This window comes from Grampus griseus (assembly GCF_964374135.1).
Source record: "Grampus griseus genome assembly, chromosome: 4".
In the NCBI taxonomy this organism is placed as follows: Eukaryota; Metazoa; Chordata; class Mammalia; order Artiodactyla; family Delphinidae; genus Grampus; species Grampus griseus.
The window spans coordinates 122532203-122549515 of record NC_138997.1 but is presented as its reverse complement, the minus strand read 5'-3'; the positions used below and the strand labels follow the sequence as shown (position 1 = coordinate 122549515).

The 17313-nt window shown below is 40.0% G+C and overlaps 1 protein-coding gene and 1 long non-coding RNA gene across 7 annotated transcripts in view; one reads left to right on the top strand and one right to left on the bottom strand.

Moving 5' to 3' along the window:
- LOC309821628 overlaps positions 1-17313 on the bottom strand; it is a 116454-nt gene that overhangs the window by 82573 nt on the left and 16568 nt on the right. For all 6 annotated transcript variants that reach the window (XR_014296644.1, XR_014296645.1, XR_014296646.1 and 3 more), the window contains exons 3-4: positions 2058-2118; positions 1182-1269 (exon numbers count right to left, since the gene is read on the bottom strand). This is a non-coding gene — a long non-coding RNA (uncharacterized lncRNA). The remainder of the gene's footprint in view (positions 1-1181; positions 1270-2057; positions 2119-17313) is intronic.
- On the top strand, positions 5593-8392 carry FABP2 (fatty acid binding protein 2; the record flags this gene model as incomplete). Its single annotated transcript, XM_082653097.1, has 4 exons — positions 5593-5659; positions 6642-6814; positions 7842-7949; positions 8342-8392. The coding sequence occupies 4 exons, from the start codon at positions 5593-5595 to the stop codon at positions 8390-8392; spliced, it is 399 nt and encodes a 132-aa protein (XP_082509223.1).

Sequence of the window (17313 nt, the reverse complement as noted above, 5' to 3'; positions counted from 1 at the left end):
TGTAATTTCAAGCCTTGCTTCTCTTGAAACTGTATGTGTTCATCATTCTATCTCTATAATTTAGCATAGTGCCTAGGTTATAGTGGGAATTCTAATATATGTCGAATGAATAAGTGCATGAAAGAATTTATAGAAGTAAAGTAGTAACAGATAACACTGAAAAGGAAAGCACATAAATTGGGAGAATTATTGCTTGCTGTTTTATTTCCCCTGTGGAGTAATACCCAGGTCATCTGCTGAAGGCAAGGGAAGAAGACTATAGGAGAACGATTAAAGATCCAGTCACTGTCACAAATGAGGAGGGAGTTGACTGAGGTACACAAAAGTCTTGCCAGGCAGGGCAGAGGATTCAGTTGAAGCTGGAAACCGTGCATGTGTAATAGCACCTGGAAGAGCACAGGAGTTATTTTATTTGCAACAGGTATTGACTGGATAGAGAATGTAAACAAACCAGGAGGGGATTCCAACTTGGGGGAAAACAGAGGCGACAACTGACTGAAGTTCTCTCCCAGCTAAGAGCTGATACTGTGGGAGAAAATGAAGGAGCTGAGAGGATGAAAAGTTGTGGCCGGAGAGCGGCATGTTAAATTTCACAGAAGGAACAACTCTAGTAGTGACAAACCACAGGTTACAGCCCTGGACGTAACTGGATAAAGTGTAGAGGTAAAGATTATTAGAGATGAGGAGGTTAAGGTACCATGAAGCCAGAGTGACAAGTAGCTTATCCACATGGACTTTGAGCTCACCCAGGATGATGGCAAGACAAAGAGGATGATGGTGAGCCTGGTGTCATGATTTTCCGTGATAGATGGTAGATAACAACAATAGATGGGATAGATGGTAGATAATGATGATGAAGTTGGCTGGAAGGTGACAGCCAAATGGAAATGGTCTCAAAGGAAAAGATTTTCTTTAAAAAAAAAAAAAAAAGGCAGAAACATAATGGATGTGGGAGGGGGGAGCTGAGATAATGCACACCTATCTTCCTCTGTGGTATGAGGGGTATAGGAGTTGAGAAACCTCCCATTCAAATTGCTTGAGGGAGACTCATTATTTGGGGAAACAGATCCAGATTAAAAAAGATAAGACAGAAGATGAAGTCATAAATCCTTCATGCAACATCATTCAACTGCCACTGATGGCTGTCTTGTTATTAATGAGAATCAGCAAGTTGCACTCACCATTATTTGGTAGATACCTCCCTGTACACTGCTGTAACTCTATAGTCTTTTCGGAAGAAAATCAACCAGCCATCTCAGGTACGAAATCCTAAAACATAATTTAAAAGGTCTTAATATTTCTAAAATTTAGAGGCTTATGGTTAAAACAGAATGAAGTAAACTCTTTAGGCAAACTTTACAATTCTCCCTCATTCCCCATTCACTGCTAGGGATTGGACAGTAACCTTAAGAATTTCCTGTTGCTCTTTCCATCTGTCCCTCAAATCCTTCTCTTACATGGCCCTAATAGAGACCACTATTTTTTTCTGACATGTAAAAGTTAAATAACTTGGGACTGAATAGGAGGATTCAGAAATTCTGAAGTGGTTAGTAAATGCCTGAAAATGCTATATCCCATAAATTTTATATATATATATATATATAAATGCTCTATAAAAACTTTCCCTTCTGGGCTTCCCTGGTGGCGCAGTGGTTGAGAGTCCGCCTGCCGATGCAGGGGACACGGGTTCGTGCCCCGGTCTGGGAAGATCCCACATGCCGCGGAGCGGCTGGGCCCGTGAGCCACGGCCGCTGAGCCTGCACGTTCAGAGCCTGTGCTCCGCAACGGGAGAGGCCACAACAGTGAGAGGCCCATGTACCGCCAAAAAAAAAAAACCAACTTTCCCTTCTGCTTTACGATGGGGTAAAAGGATTTCTGTGATCTCCAGAAAGCTTTTCCTTTGAAATGAGCTTGAAACATCATATTGCCCCTCCTGTGATATCTCTGGACTTCATGATGATACTGTTTTCCTGGTTATTATGAATCAGCTGCTTTAACCTCTTATGAGCTATGCTGAGACCTTTAGAAGGTCATTGTACTTGGGAGAAGTGACTTACCTGACCCATTCTTGGTGGTTCAGGGCAGCCTTCTTAGAGCACTCAGTGACCAAGCTGTGACCTGAAGCAACAGAAAGCAAGCACATTTAACAGACTGAGGACTACAAGAAGTTTGATATATTTAGATTTTAGAGTACACAGTAAGGAATGGCAGGAGACTGGAGATATAAGTAGGGGCTTCAGAAGCCACGTTAAGGAATGTGGTTTGTACTTTCTCTTGGAGGAATGGGATAGGGATGAGCAGGAGTTTCTGCTGATTTCCACTTCTTCCATACCACTCAGTGGCTGATGCAGACCGCAGAGTCCACACAGAGAGTACAACTCTACCTCCACAGCATCTGCAACCCCCCCAAACACACGCCTAATCCACCCACTTTCCCAAGCTGCAGGACCTTAAATCTTCAAGTATTATCAAAGAAGAAAATAAAGGACTGGGTCTGTCCTCAGCTGATTAGCCCAACTGTATCATCAGTACGAGAGGTCTGTAAGGGAAACTGGTCCATAGGTTCTGTACAACCTTTTCTAGATGGGGTCCAGGTAAGTGATAAGAATTGGAGAGTTACAGAGTTCAGAAGCTGCAGAAGGAAAAGTGTAATGTTAAACATTTGATCTAATCATTTAAAAAAACTCCAATGATGCCACACTGCAGAGATAACAGGGATTCCTTACCGACTTTAAATTAGGTTACTGCCACTGATAAATGGAAGACTGAAAGTTTAACATGTCCATTCTGTTAGCAGATTTGCATGAGACCAAGTGCTATTTGTTTTCATCTGATCCTATTCTGCTCCTCCTGGGAAGCTCAAGGTGGCCACGAGAAAAAGGGCACTGTTAGGTGAAAAATGGTAAGAAGCCATTCTAGTTTCCTCCTCCCCACCTTCCTGAGTGAGGCACTTTTACTTCCATTGCTGTGAGATCATAGAGAGAAAAGCTGTATTCCCAGAGGGGTCTGAAGTATCATGCTAACCTTAACAGGCAAATCCAAGTCATACCTAGCCCCAAGTTAATCACTAGTGCAAATCAAAAAATACCTAAATAAATAAATTTCAGGTGACTTTCTAATAAACAATTGAAAGACATAGATTTCCCTTCTCAAATATCAAAGTGGTTTGGGACCTGGGATACTTCTAAAAATTTATTATTGAGATTGATTTTCTTTCTCAGGGAACAAGAAGAGAAGCAAAGGTTTATTGAGTACTTGATGTCTATCAGTTGCTCAGGCTCATGCTTTATATAATTTTTGTATTGATCATATACCTTGATCATATCACTCACTCTGAGCCTCAGTTCCTCATCTATAAAATGAGAATAATTATTAATTATTAGTAATTATTTAGGCTCAGAGAGATTGACTGATATGATCGAGGTCCTGTACAGTGTATAATGGGTTTTGCAGGCAGTACTGAAACCAAGTCTTTTTGTTTCTAAAACACATGTTCTTTTTACTGCACTACACTTCTATTCCAGTGACCAGATACATCTATTTTTTCTAATCTAGAAAAAAAAAGATTGGATCCATTATCCATGGCCTGCTAAATTCACAAATCACCATAAGTAGTGGATTACCTGAGAGACTATTTAAACCCTGGCTCTAGAGTAACCATAAACTTCTCTTCTCCAAGTTGAAAGTACACTACGTGATGGTTCCCAAATAATGAGGTTTTCATTATCTTTGGCAAAAGAGAGAAGTACAAAGATAAGGTAGTCAATTTTTTTCATATGTAAAGGACTTCCCATTATTCTCAAATTATGATCTCTCTTCCCTGACCCACCCACTTTCTCCCTCTCTTTCTCTGTGTGTGTGTGTATGTCTGTGTGTATATTTGGATGTATTTTCCTTTTTAAATGAATAACGGATTTGGTTGAAGGTAGTTTACTGTTTAATGTGCTTGAGAAAATAAAAAGTGGGCAACTCCACTGAAAGAGTGTGCCCAATAGATATCAAAATTTTTAAAACGTGGACTTCCCTGGTGGTCCAGTGGTTAAGAATCTGCCTTCCAATGCAGGGGGATGTGGGTGCGATCCCTCATTGGGGAACTAAGATCCCACATGCCGCAGGGCAACTAAACCCGCGCACTCTAGAGCCCACGTGTTGCAACTACTGAGCCCGCACTCTCTGGAGCCCACGCACCACAACTAGAGAGCCCATATGCCACAACTACTGAGCCCGCACACTGCAACTACTGAGCCCGCACGCTCTAGAGCCCAGAAGCCACAGTTAGAGAGAGAAGCCCGCACAGCACAATGAAAGATCTCACATGCCACAAAGAAGATCCTGCATGCTGCAACAAAGACCCAATGCAGCCAAATAAACAGATAGATAAATATTTCTTTAAAAATTTTTAAACTTTATTCTATTTCCCAATGTCCTGTTCAAATCTGTTAGATACGTCCCTCCACTGACCCTGAATGAAATCTTGGGCATGCTCTGTAGTTTCTCTACTGAGCTTTAGTTAATAAGAGGTTCTCTGGTCACATTCATGCACAATAATAGTCTCTTTTTAATAATGAGCATGTCCAGGCTCACTAATAATCAAAACTGCACACTTCACACTAAGTTAATGGTTTTTCCTGCACCAGCTAGAGCATGCTTCAGGTTGGAAGCCTGCAGTGGGGGCAGGGACAGATACGGTGACCTTCATCTCTCTTCACCTTTCTAGCTACCCTCTATACGCCCAACCCACCCAACACACACATTGAGTTTTGGCTTAGGACAGCACCAGGTTTGGGGATGAGAGGGAGTGAGAGTTAAACAAAGGAATGGTTTTAGTTAATGGCATAGCTGACATCTGGCTTTTGTTTTTTCTGCACGTGGCAGATGTTTAAAGATGTTCTTTCTCTTATGGGAGTTGTCATGTTATCCAGCCACATTGCTACCTCTTGAAATTTTTCTCAGTGGCCTATCACCATTCAAGACCAAAACAAAAATATAATGGGTCCCTATTGTGTGTCACACACTGTACCAGGTGCCAGGATATTTACCCAAAGCCATGGCAATCCAAAAACACAATGCAAAAGGACATATTAGAAAAATAAATAAATATACAGTATCAATATCCTATTAACCTTAACTTTTCAGCTGTGTTCGGTCATGAAGTCTTACTTTACAAGGTAATTGCTATTGTAAAAAAGGGATACGTCATTAATAGTCTCACTTCCCAGATGTTATTTGATATATGCTCTAAATTATGTTACATTCAACACAGTGTGCACTTTGAACTTGTAAGTGGAAAAACTATCTACAGACAATATGCATTCTAATCCTTGAAATAAATGTGCCCACAATCATAGTTTAAGACACAGTAGGTATGCTTATCATGCTTTAATACAGCTGAATTTCAGGAGAGGAGCTAAGGAATTTATAGAAACTAGGGAAACTATGATGGTTTGGCATTAATGTAGTTAAGTGACTTCTTGAACTTTAAACTTCCACATCACAGTATGAAGTTGGTTCTAAGATAAGAAATAGCATAAATTCTCTCCTAAGGACAGCCCTGAATCTCTGATTGCCTAGAGGCTCAATCAGCTGGAGACCATGGCGTTCGATGGTACTTGGAAGATAGACCGAAACGAGAACTATGAAAAGTTCATGGAAAAAATGGGTAAGGGCTTAATACTTTAATGGCTTGTACTTTTGTTTCTCACAGACATCTTTCTAACTCCTTCTAAACCTTAAGGCTTAGAGAATGACACCTGCTGTGGCGGTGCGGCTCAGGAATGGTCGATGGTTCAGAGTAGCAAAAACCATATTCCCACTTCTTACATTGGAAGGAATACACTGTCTCACCACTGGAAGAAAAGATTCTTGGGTGCTATTCTCTGAAACACAAAAAACATCCAGATACATTTCATTCACGTTAACTGCTGATTGAAAATTGATAGTTTTTTTGTTTGGAAAGTAAAATATGGCAGTGTGTAATGATAACTTCCAGACTTTAAAACATTAAATTCTAGGGAATGGAAAAGCAAAGTCCATAAAATAAAGCAATGAAAATGAGTTCTATCAAAAGTCACAGCTCTGAATAAATGAGACTTAATTCTCTTTTCCTCTGACATAATAAATTTGACTGTAATGTTTGCTAATTTTCTCATTTTTGAGACAGTCGGAAATGCCACAAAAAACAAAGAGAATTATGAAGTTCAAAATTTTAAAGCCATTATGGAAAGCAAAAGGACATTAATAAAAAAAAAAGAGTACCATACATGTAGAATTAAAGTTGTATATCCTTATAAATATATAAATATACTTTTAAAATCCTTCACTTGACACTCCTGGAATTTGGTTTACTTAACACTGAAACAAAAACATTGATAATTTTAAAAAACTTACTCAGTTCTAAGATTCAATAATTCCTGCTTCATTTAATTTTTCTTAAGTTTTGGAAAAATAGCTTGATATGATTGAGCCTGAACTTTTTCTACAGAAGCAATCTGGATGCTCTTGTGCAAAGTCAATGCTATCAGGTTTCCTCCCCCCTCAAAATATTAATTGGTTAATTAACTAGTTAAAACAAAACTTGGAAAAGTAAGCATTTTCCATGGCATTTTTTAACTTTATTTCCTTAAATCTCTTTCCCTTTGCAGGTATTAATGTGGTGAAAAGGAAGCTTGCATCTCATGACAATTTGAAACTGACAATTACACAAGAAGGAAATAAATTCACAGTCAAAGAATCAAGCACTTTTCGAAACATTGAAGTTGTGTTTGAGCTTGGTGTCACTTTTAATTATAGCCTCGCAGATGGAACTGAACTCACTGTAAGAAATTTTTTATAAGCAATGTATTCTTGATTTTTCTACACAATACTAAAATAATCTCTGCTTTCTGTCATTGAATGGTTTAATTAATGTAGGTCTCCTTCATTTACTGAAGCAGCCAATGAAGTTTATCCATATTATATATCAAACAAGTTAGTTAGTTAGCAGAGTATTTAAACATAACATTTTGATTTTCATACACATCTGTAAAGGATTAAACAATAAGAATTAGAAAAATATCTTTGAATGACTGAGTATACACCTCTTCATAAAGAAAACTAAAGTTCAGTGTTTTCAACTTTACATATCTGACAGCAACAAAAGCTTTTAGAGTTATCTAACGTAAACGTAATAGACATTTAGTTAATGTAACTGAAATAATACAATAAATGAATAAATTAGTGAATGAATTTGTGACCAAATGGAAAGGCCTAATGCTACAATCTAGGTCATTGGGAATTCAACTTTTAATATTTGAAATAAAATTTTATGGAGTCACATTTTTCAACTGAGTTTTGAAAAACTTTTTTGCCCTTAGAATTTTTCTGGTTAAATTAAACATGTTTCCAATGACAATCACACTGTCAAATATTTTATCCATTGTGGTTATGTTTTAATTACTACAACAATTACATAAACTAAAACAAGCACAAGCTTGTTAGCTTCTCCATGAAACTAATATGAACTATGACTAAATTTAGAACACTCTTTTTAATGTGAAAGGTTTAGAAAAAAGAAGCCCTGATGATCTGCCTTAAAATCTGGCATTTGGAAACAATTGAGTGAGGACAGCATGATGGTTACCAGCGCATACTCTAGAGCCCAATAACCTAGGTTCAACCCTGGCTTTGTGACTTTAGGTAAATTACTGTATTTCAGTTTTCTCATCTGTGAAATGGAGATAATATTTACTTCATAGGGTCATAGTGAAGTTTGAAGAAGTAGACCTGTAGGCCTCAAAACAGGGCCTGACACATGTAAGACCCTAAAAAATGCTATTTTATTATTATTTTTTAATTTTATATAGGGGACTTGGAGCCTAGAGGGAAATAAACTTGTTGGAAAATTCAAACGGGTGGACAATGGAAATGAACTAAATACTGTCCGAGAAATTGTAGGTGGTGAAATGGTCCAGGTGAGTGGTTATTATAGTTATTTTCCAAAGGCAAAAATAATCACACAGCAATGATTTTATTTTGGGGGTTGTTGAGTTATATCATCAATAAATAGACTATTACTTTTCTCATTAATCTTACTGATTTTTAAAATACAGATATTTTCTGATGCCTATTTATTGAAGAAAACGTATATATGTCAATACATTGAGCCTATTTTAACTAAAAATGTGACTAAAAACCAAAACGTGTTTTTAAATGGATGTATCCTGTATCTGTATAAAGTGTTGTTATCAGGTACAAGAAAAAAAAACTATAAACTTATTTCAAAGCTATAATACTACTAATATTTTTCTTAATTTAGCCTTTAATCTTAATGGCAAATTCTTCTATGTTTGTTAACACGTTTCAGACTTATGTATATGAAGGAGTGGAAGCCAAGAGGATCTTCAAAAAGGAGTGAGCATTGTTCCTGGAACAGAGCCCAGAACACAAATGAGATGGAAAATCTATACTGAACCAGAACTTATTTTCCTCTCCTCACCAAGTGTAAGGTTGCTGACTGATTAGTCCTTTTATGAACATTAGCCAATGGCTTATATTTCCAGTCTTGCTAAAGCAAAACACGTAAAAGCTAATTAGGATTTAATTTGTTTTACATTCTCTAAGATGTACATTTACTGGTGTTCTAAAAGAATTTGTCACATTTTAAAAAACAGATGAATAAATATTGTTCCCACATTGCTTTATAAGTCGTCTCTCCTTTAAAAAAAAAAAAAAAAGCTATGCAGCATATGCACTGATAGATGGTTTTGGGTTTTTTCCCACATTTGGTAAACTAAAAACATACATTGCATGGAGGTCTTTAAAATCTTGTACTGGTGGTAAATATTTTCCTTAGTAACATTTATTATAAAAATAATATACATTCAATCAGAAAATTTAGAGATAAAAAAGCAAATGAAAAATAAATATTTCCATAAACCCATAATCCAGAGATAATCACTATTCTGATTTTAATAGATAATCTCCCAGTCCCCTTCTCCCGGTGTGGATTTGTATATTTCCCCATACATACCACTTTGAATAATCTGGTAGGAAACAAATGATGTACTAGGGTAAAGAACTGTATTATATTTTTCTACATTGTCAGTGATTCCTAGACCTGGGTAAGCATCAGGATAATCTGAGAAACTTAAGAAATGTTTGCATGCTTAGTCTCCACTGTTATCCTATTAGATCAGAATTTCTGAAAATAGAACCAGGGATTTTAGAAAACTCTCAAGTGATTCTGATGCAGCAGGTACACTAACCTGTCTTTGAGAAAAAGTGGGCTATCAGATACCAAAAGTGTCACCTTCAAGTGGCATCCCCCCTTTACTCATAAACGCATACACATACAGACAGATTTTTAGGGCCTCAAAAGTTTTCTTTCACTCATATGCTCACATGATATACTATTTTATGTATTTCAAGCAATTGCATTTTAGGTGGTTGTGTATTACAGGGCACAGAGGGTGGTCAATTTTTTAAGCATTTAACTCTACGGACTTTTGTTTTGAGTAATTATTTTTCACACTGCAGAAGGTAACAGCTAATATTTATATAGTTCTTACCAAGTTCCAGGTATCATTCTAAGTTGTATATAAACACGGCAGATACATTACAATGTGGGAAGAAAAATGTTTGGCATACATGATGAAGATGAATAGATTAGAGAATATGTAATCTTTTGCAAAAACAAGAACTTAAATCCACTGTTCATTTTAGTATATGTGCTGCCGAAGCGAGCACCACTGTTCATGTTATAACTTCATTAAAAACTTCACATTGAAAATAGTAATGATTCAAATTTTTCACACTCTTTTTAAAAATAAAGGTTCAGGGCTTCCCTGGTGGCGCAGTGGTTGAGAGTCCGCCTGCCGATGCAGGGGACACGGGTTCGTGCCCCAGTCTGGGAAGATCCCACATGCCACGGAGTGGCTGGGCCCGTGAGCCATGGCCGCCGAGCCTGTGCGTCCGGAGCCTGTGCTCCGCAACGGGAGAGGCCACAACAGTGAGAGGCCCGCGTACCATAAAAAAAATAAAAAGAAAAGAAAAAACAAAGGTTCAAAGTGCTTCTACCTCTCTGATCTTATCTATGTATGTGAAATAGGAATAGGGCAGGTATTAACCTCACCTGAAAGTGGAGAAACTAAGGCACAGAGAGGTTTATTAGCTTGTCTAATGTTGTACAGAGTCCATGAGGAACACAGGAATTAAATGTAGGTCTTGACTTTTAGTCCAGTACATTATGATCTATGCTATTACTCAGCCTATTATAAACAAAAATATCTTAAGGAAAAAAAGTCCCTTAATTCCTTAGTGGCACCCAATAATAGCACTCCAAATGAGTCAGGTCAGACTGTAAAATAATGGCAATTAAGTGATTAGGCACTTATCTATTTCTAGCCTCACTGCAGGCTCACTTTTTTTTTTTTTTTATACAATTTATATCCTTTCTAGCATTAAATCTCCACTATTTATTAGTATTGGAGAGCAGCCTATTGTTTGCTAAGTGACTACCATTGCTATAACCCCTCTTTGGGAAACTGACCTTGATATCACGCCAATTTGATTGACCAAGAGAGGGTGCCTGACCCAAGAGCAGCCAATCTAACACAGTTTGGCCAGTTTATGTTCCTTCTCTGTGCAGAAGGAACAACACAATGAACTGAACCTAGAAGAACCTCCCTTTAGGGAGTTTGAATGTGAGAAATACACAGTTATCGGTAGAAGGAAAAAGGTTTCCGGAATTCCCTGGCGTCCAGTGGTTAGGACTCCACGCTTTCACTGCTGAGGGTGCGGGTTTGATCCCTGGTTAGGGAACTAAGATCTCGCAAGCCGCGCAGCACAGTCAAAAATAAAAAAATAAAATTAAAAAAAATGTTTGAAAAGGTTTAAAGAGGGCAGGCAGTAAGTAAAAGACATGAGTATGCGAAGCTATGAACAAGCAGGAGCCACAGGGTAAACTGCAGGATAGAGGAGCAGTTAGAAGCAGCTGGGGTAGTAAAAGCTGAAATATTTACACATGAAATATAGTATCTGGGGTCTCCTTCAAATTGCTTCCTCCCCAATCTAGGGTCAGGGAGGTAGTGGGGAGGAGTATAGAAGAAACAAGATTGGTCACAAGTTGACAACTGTTGCAGCTGTTGAAAAGTGCCCAACCCATGCTGACACATGATAGGTTCATGGGGTACCTAGTAGGAACATGGCAATTCATTAAACTTTTCTCCCTACTTTTGTATGTATTCGATATTTTCCACAACAAAAGGTTAAAAATTTTAACATATTTCATTTCCACTGCTATCACCTTGGTCAGTCACCATTTATCCTTCCCTTGATTACTGTAATAATCCCTAAAAAGCCTCCTACTTTCTTTCTACCTTCCTTACTCCACCCACTTAGTCTCTTTTTCAACACAGCGTCAGAACGATCCTTTAAAAATCTAAATCAGATCATGTCACTCCTTTACACAAAATACCGAAATGTCTCCCATTTCATTCAGAGAAAAAGCCAATGTCCTTACAATGGCCTGCAATATCCTATGTGATCAGATCCCCTATTACCTATCTGACATGTGTTCCTGTTTTCATGGAATATCTGGAGGAAGAATGTTTCAGGTGGAGGAAATACCCTGGAGCAAAGGCCCTAAGGCAGGAGCAAGGCTGGTAAATTTGAAGAACATGAATTACCTCGTAAGAGTCCCCAAGATCATCCAGAGATGATCAAAAACAAGACTGATGTTCAGGAAATATAGGCTGACTCAGTCTTCCTAGAACTCAGGAATGACGTGGTAAAAAAGGAATGGGTTTTAGAATAACACAGACTTACCTAAACACTTATCTTTCCAGTAACTAACTAAGATTCAAGTTCTGAGCCTCAATTTTTCTCACTTGAAAAATAGAGAAAATAGCAATGATTTTCTGAGAGTGTTGTCAACTGAGGTATTATATATAAAACATCTAGCACAGTGCTCAGCACATGGCTGGTACTCAATAAATGTTACTAAGTAATACAAACCTGTGCCCTACTCTTGAAGAGAAAGCAGAGCAAAGTGTGGCTTAGGTAGATGGGAAAACTTTTCTTAAAATATCTCTCACAGGGCCTGTGTGGTAGATGGAGCCTTGGCTGGTAGAGCTTTGGGCAAGTCACTTCACCTCTTTGGAATTTAGTTCAATCATCTTTAAAATGAGTTAACTGGACCAGATGATCTCTAGTGCTAAGATCCAGTGCTGAGATTCTGTATCTGAATAGCAGTCAGTGACTCCTCCTTTAAGTAGCCCCTTGGGTATGTATCACAGGGAGGTGTTGCAATGACAGAGGGTGGGGTGGGGAGAAGGAGATATCTTCTAAATTCTGAAGCCTGGCTTGCTTCATGGGTGTGTGACCTGTCTAGGCTCAGAAGGGCTGTGTGCTTAATTTAATGCTCTGCTGCTAGTGTCTCAAAATTCTCAATAAATTTTGAACAGGAAGACCTGCAAATTATGTAGCCAGTCCCGTTCCTAGGAGATGACTATGAATAAGTAAGTATAAAAGATATTTTCCTGTGATTAATTAGACACTAGCAGTAAGACAACCCTGGGCACCTGAAGAGAGGTGACTAGATGGGTAAGATAGTTGTCTGGGATAGAATTGAAGTGGCAGGAGGTTTTGTGGGGATCAGGAGGGAAGGATGATGATGGATGAACATGTCAAAGTACAGTTGACCCTTAAACAACAGTAGGGGTTAGAGGCGCCACCCGCTCCCCAGTCGAAAATCCAAGTATTACTTTACAGTTGGCCCTCCGTATCTGCAGTCCTGCAACCACAAATTCAACCAACCGATCGCTTAGTATGTATTTATTGAAGAAAATCCATGTATTAACTATAGCATAAGACTGCCATCTACTGGTTAATGATATGAATTCTTTCAAAGATTTCCAATGCAAGGTCTTTGCATTTCAGTATCTAGAGGGTTCCAGAAAGGTTTGACATACTATATTGTACAGTTTGAAATAATTATTAAATGCTTCCTCAGTTCCAACTTCCAAAATAATCAAAGACTCCTTTTCTGTTTTCCTTAACAGTTCCCTAAGGCTGCTTTCATTTGTTCAAAAAATAACTTTTAAAAAGTACTATGTGCCAGGTATCAAGTATTCAAAGATGAATGCCATTGGTAGAGATATTTAGGTCATTAAGAACTTCATCAAATAGATTCAAATTGTCAGGTTCATCCTGGGTCTGAATCAGAATATCTAGAATAGCATCATCTTCAAAACTGGATGGTCATTTAGGGGTAGGGTTATGCTTTCATTCAACATGAAGTGCTATGAAGAGCTTTGGGCAAGTCACTTCACCTCTTTGGAACAATATGAAGTGCTAATATGCACGGTGATGTTCAGGCCCAATGACCAACATTCAGGCTACTGGCTTGAACAGACATTATTGGAGAATTGACTGGAAAAGAAGAGTAAGCAAGGCTGTGATAGAAGATGAAGGAAGTTAGGGGCATGGGGCAAACTAATAGTCACAGATAAAGAACAGTTTTCCAGGGGGCTTCTCTCATCCATAAGCATCCCCACTGAGAATTCCACTAGAATAAAGGGTTACCAGAAGTCCTCTCTTCTACAATATCTAGATTACCAGGAAGAAAAGAGGGAATTTAAATACTCAACCAGTCATTAGTGGTTAGGACCGCTGTGAAGGGAGAAGAGTAGCAGAAATCTAAAGAAGGGTGAGGAAGATCTCTCAGGATCTCTGCCCAGTTTTAAGTCCACATTCCTCATATTACAGGTAGTGTAACTGGTTCTTTTCAAATAATTCTGATATACTCACTACACTAACTGTAGAAAATATCTGAGAGCCAAAGAATAATACTCTCCCTCCACTCAACAAACAAGAAAAAGTCCTTTACATAAACGATTATATACTCAATGCCATTTCTTGTTTTGCTTTAGGTAATTTTTTAAACATCAAGATAACAAGGATATCAAAGGACATAAATGTTGACACTGAACTTCCTCTCTTTAACATATACTTAGGGCAGAAAAACCTGAGTGAGGATGGGGCTTATTTCACACTCCCAGACCCCACTGATTCATCTGTGTTCCCATAGCACAATGTACTCACCAATATCATACCATTTTTCTGCCTTCAGTTTGCTTGCCTGTCTCCTCTAGTCTGTGAGTTCCGTGAAGGCAGGACAGTCTTATATCTATACCCCTCCCTCCACTATATTCCTTTAACACACAGTAAACATTAATAATTGCAGTGGAGTAAATAAATGGGGCATGCTGGACAGTCTCAGACTCAGCAACCCAGCCTTCCCATCCTATGTTCTGAGAACTTACACACAGAAGCTCTACTGAAGGAATCAGCCCCAGCTGTTTTTATACACAGATAATCTTATTCTGAACCAGACCAACACTACCTTGGCCATAACAGATTAGGCCACTTGCTCCAAGGGCAGTCAATCTATATACTTAAGAACAGCCTATGAGAACTTTATTCAAGACCAATAATTCTAATTAGCTAAACCAGTTAGGGTCTGATTCTTGGGAATTTGACTTCAATACACAGAAAAAGTCATCAGCTAGTAATGATGGTTACAATGATGGGAACAAAATTTGCCACTCCAAAATGTATCTCTTTGGCATTATGATTAATTTAGGCTGATTATCTTTAAGAAACAGAAGACTCAGAAAGCCTTTCTTTTTACTTCCCTCTTAGCTGCCTAAAGTATTTAAATAAAGGGCTTATTCCCAGAATAGAGGTATCACCAGAAATATCTGCAAAGAATATGGGCTAGATGTGGTGGGGGAAACTCAGTGTGGTCTAGAGATCAGAGTCCACCCAAAAGGGGCCTAGAGACCAGAGTCCACCCAAAAGGGGCCTAGGGACCAGAGCACACCCAAAAGGGTCCTAGGGACCGGAGCCCACCCAAAAGGGGCCTAGGGACCAGAGCACACCCAAAAGGGGCCTAGGGACCACAGCCCACCCAAAAGGGGCCTAGGGACCGGAGCCCACCCAAAAGGGGCCTAGGGACCAGAGCACACCCAAAAGGGGCCTAGGGACCACAGCCCACCCAAAAGGGGCCTAGGGACCGGAGCCCACCCAAAAGGGGCCTAGAGACCAGAGTCCACCCAAAAGGGGCCTAGGGACCACAGCCCACCCAAAAGGGGCCTAGAGACCAGTGCCCACCCAAAAGGGGCCTAGGGACCAGAGTCCACCCAAAAGGGGCCTAGGGACCAGAGCTCACCCAAAAGGAGCCTAGGGATCAGAGTCCACCCAAAAGGGGCCTAGAGACTAGAGTCCACCCAAAAGGGGCCTAGGGACCACAGCCCACCCAAAAGGGGCCTAGAGACCAGTGCCCACCCAAAAGGGGCCTAGGGATCAGAGTCCACCCAAAAGGGGCCTAGGGACCAGAGCACACCCAAAAGGGGCCTAGGGACCAGAGCACACCCAAAAGGGGCCTAGGGACCAGAGCACACCCAAACGGGGCCTAGGGACCAGAGCACACCCAAACGGGGCCTAGGGATCAGAGTCCACCCAAAAGGGGCCTAGGGACCAGAGCCCACTCAAAAGGGGCCTAGGAATCAGAGCCCACCCAAAAGGGGCCTAGGGACCAGAGCACACCCAAAAGGGGCCTAGGGACCAGAGCACACCCAAAAGGGGCCTAGCGACCAGAGCACACCCAAAAGGGGCCTAGGGACCAGAGTCCACCCAAAAGGGGCCTACGGACCAGAATCCACCCAAAAGGGGCCTAGGGACCAGAGTCCACCCAAAAGGGGCCTAGGGACCAGAGTCCACCCAAAAGGGACCTAGGGACCAGAGTCCACCCAAAAGGGGCCTAGGAATCAGAGCCCACCCAAAAGGGGCCTAGGGATCAGAGTCCACCCAAAAGGGACCTAGGGATCAGAGTCCACCCAAAAGGGGCCTAGGGACCACAGTCCACCCAAAAGGGGCCTAGGGACCAGAGTCCACCCAAAAGGGGCCTAGGGATCAGAGTCTACCCAAAAGGGGCCTAGAGATCAGAGTCCACCCAATGTCCCATTTTCTCTGCAGGGCCCAGCAAACATTTGTTTATCAAACATTTGCTTTTTCATCTCCATGACCACTGCCTTCCTCCCCTCTGAAGTCCCAACATCCTCTTTTATCTCTAGCTGACGATGGCATTTATGGTGAACTTTTGGCCAATTTGGCAAGTTACTCCATGTTCCTGGGTCTCTCCTATGTCTATATGTTATTTAATTTTTGTTTGATTTTCTCCTGCTAATCTGTCTCATGTCAATTTAATTCTTGGACCAGCCAGAAGAACCTAGTTGGGTAGAGGAAAATTTCTTCCTCCCAGACAATGGGCAAAAGTAGAAAGGCATAGAAGGAAAGGCAGACAACAGAGGCCATGAGGCAAAAGGGATCATGTTGAATTCCAGTAAACAGAAACTGGATATAAGAAAAGAGGGTGAAATAATAGCTTCTTAGAAATGGAGATAATAAATTCTTGCTTCTGATGAATAGAAATATAACTTGTTCACTATAGCTTCCTTGGATCCTGAGTGGCCAAAAGTACGTATTTCTTAAACAAATATGAATTAAGCACCTACCAGGTGACACATATGACATGACTTTTACAGGTAAACAAATCAATTTGGTTCCCATGGATATTTGAATCCAGCTCAGAAACATAGCATCTAGAGTTTGAAGACTGACAATAAACAAGTAAAAACAATTGTGATAAGCATTACAAAGAAGTAATGTAGGCGCTCACAGAAACACATAGTATCTTGAATTATATTTTCCATTGGCTTATCTTTGCTAAGTTGCCTGATTATACAGCCTTTACTGAATTCTACGAGGCCTAACTTACATCTGAGATTCTTTTCATCCTTTTTTCAACAGTAACCATACATAAAAAGGCTACTTCCCAGGGTCTACAAAATCTTCAAAATACAAATTGGCTCCAAATTCAAAGAGAAAATCGTAAAATCTAAGTAAGTAAATGTTTTCTGCGCAAAACATAGCACTAATTCGAACACACTACGATTAGACGCTCCAGCCAGGCGTCAGGGCTGTGCCTCCAAGGTGGGAGAGCCAAGTTCAGGACACTGGTCCACAAGAGACCTCCCAGCTCCATGTAATATCAAATGGCAAAAATCTGCCAGAGATCTCCATCTCAATGCCAAGACCCAGCTCCACTCAACAACCAGCAAGCTACAGTGGATACCCTATGCCAAACAACTAGTGGAACACAACCCCATCCATTAGCAGAGAGGCTGCTTAAAATCATAATAAGGCCACAGACACCCCAAAACACACCACCAGACGTGCACCTGCCCACCAGAAAGCCAAGATCCAGCCTCATCC